Source organism: Panicum virgatum, chromosome 8N, assembly GCF_016808335.1.
Source record: "Panicum virgatum strain AP13 chromosome 8N, P.virgatum_v5, whole genome shotgun sequence".
NCBI lineage: Eukaryota > Viridiplantae > Streptophyta > Magnoliopsida > Poales > Poaceae > Panicum > Panicum virgatum.
In genome coordinates, this window is record NC_053152.1 from 32,043,893 (window position 1) to 32,045,464 (window position 1,572).

Consider the following 1,572-nt stretch of genomic DNA (forward strand, 5'->3'; position numbering starts at 1 on the left):
GCTCTACGTACTTCACCTCTCCACCATCCATGGCTGTCGTCGAGAAGAGCCCTTCCTCGCGTGCTGAGGGAGGATGCATATGCTTAGCCGCCGAAAGGCGACGCTGCGCGGCAGCAGCCATGCTCATCGCCGGAGAAGATGCGCCAGCGCCGACGGATCCGCGGATCGGCAGCGTGGAATCCTACCAGAGGCTGAGGAATATCTGTGAGGGGGCGTTCGGCGCCAGGGGCGGAGCCAGAAAGTCGTTTTTTTCATTGTTAGGGAGCCAACTATATAAATTTATATAAAAATTTAATCAAAATTTAAATTTGTAGTGTAAATTTGGGGATCGGGCCAGGCCCCTGTCCGCCCCCCTCTCTCCGCCCCTGTTCGGCGCTGTCTCGAAGGCGCGACACCTCGGCACCGGCGAGGTGGTCGCCATCAAATCCAACCGCGACGGCGTCGGGGAGGCGCTTCTGCTGCGCGAGGCCACGCTGCTCGCGGTGTGCCGCGGGAACCCCGGCGTGGTGCGGCTCCTGGAGCCTCCGAGGCGCGCTGCGCGATGGCGCAGCTGCTCGCCGGCGTTGAGTCCATGCACGCCCACGGCATCGTGCACTGCGACCTGAAGCCCGGGAACGTGCTCGTCGGGGAGCACGGCCGCCGGCTCAAGATCTGCGACCTCGGCCGCGCCAGGTCCGCCGCCGCGCCGCCGCCGGACGAGCAGCAGGTGGATGGCACGGTCGGGTACATCGCGCCCGAGGTGCTTCTGCGCGAGGACTGCGGCGCGCCTGTGGATATGTGGGCTCTCGGGTGCATCATGGCGGAGCTCATCATGGGGCAGTCGCTGTTCCCGGAAGAGGACCTGTGCCAGCAGCTGATCGCCATCATCGACCTGCTAGGGATCCCTGACGACGTGTCGTTGATGCCGCTGGGCATTGACGCCGGGGCGCCGAGCAAGCTGCGGGAGAAGGTGCCTGAGGAGCGGCTGTCGGCGGCGGGCTTCGACGTCCTGCGCGGTCTGCTGCAGTATGACCCCAAGGACAGGCTCACCGCTGCAGATGCCATGGTTTGCAGTTGCACCCATGGATGACTGACGACTGACGGTGCATGCATGTTCCAGCGAGGACGGCAAGAGGCTGTTATCGAAGCTGCAGTGCGTTAGCCTGATGATTTAGTTTAGATTATTTGCTCCGTGATAGTTTTTCCCCGTAATGATGCACTGAGCACAACGTAGGATTTCTAGCTACAGATTTGTACGGATTCTTTTCGTCATGAAGCTGCAAAAGTGTTTATCAAGAAGTGTGTTTTATGGCAGCCACATGTTCAAGTCTTATTGTATTGCAGAATCGGTGTTGATTGGTGGTGCTATGGCAGCCACAATGTGCATGACAAGGAGTCGATCGTAAGCAATAAATACAGCATTGTTACTGTGCCCACAATCTCAAATTCTATTATAAATTTTACAATGGTTGTAATTAGAATTTCTTTAAAAATGATTTTAGAAAAAAATAGCCGTCTATTTGACTGAATTATGGACCTTAAAAGGTTGGAAGTACCTAGATTAAGGTACTAGGGGATATAAAAATGAGGAAC

General features: G+C 56.4%; 1 protein-coding gene across 1 annotated transcript; it reads left to right on the plus strand.

The window, feature by feature from the left end:
• The first annotated feature begins 541 nt into the window (after positions 1 to 541).
• LOC120684949 (putative cyclin-dependent kinase F-2) lies at positions 542 to 1,069 on the plus strand. Its single transcript, XM_039966803.1, has one exon. The coding sequence runs from the start codon at positions 542 to 544 to the stop codon at positions 1,067 to 1,069; it is 528 nt and encodes a 175-aa protein (XP_039822737.1).
• Positions 1,070 to 1,572: the final 503 nt, after the last annotated feature.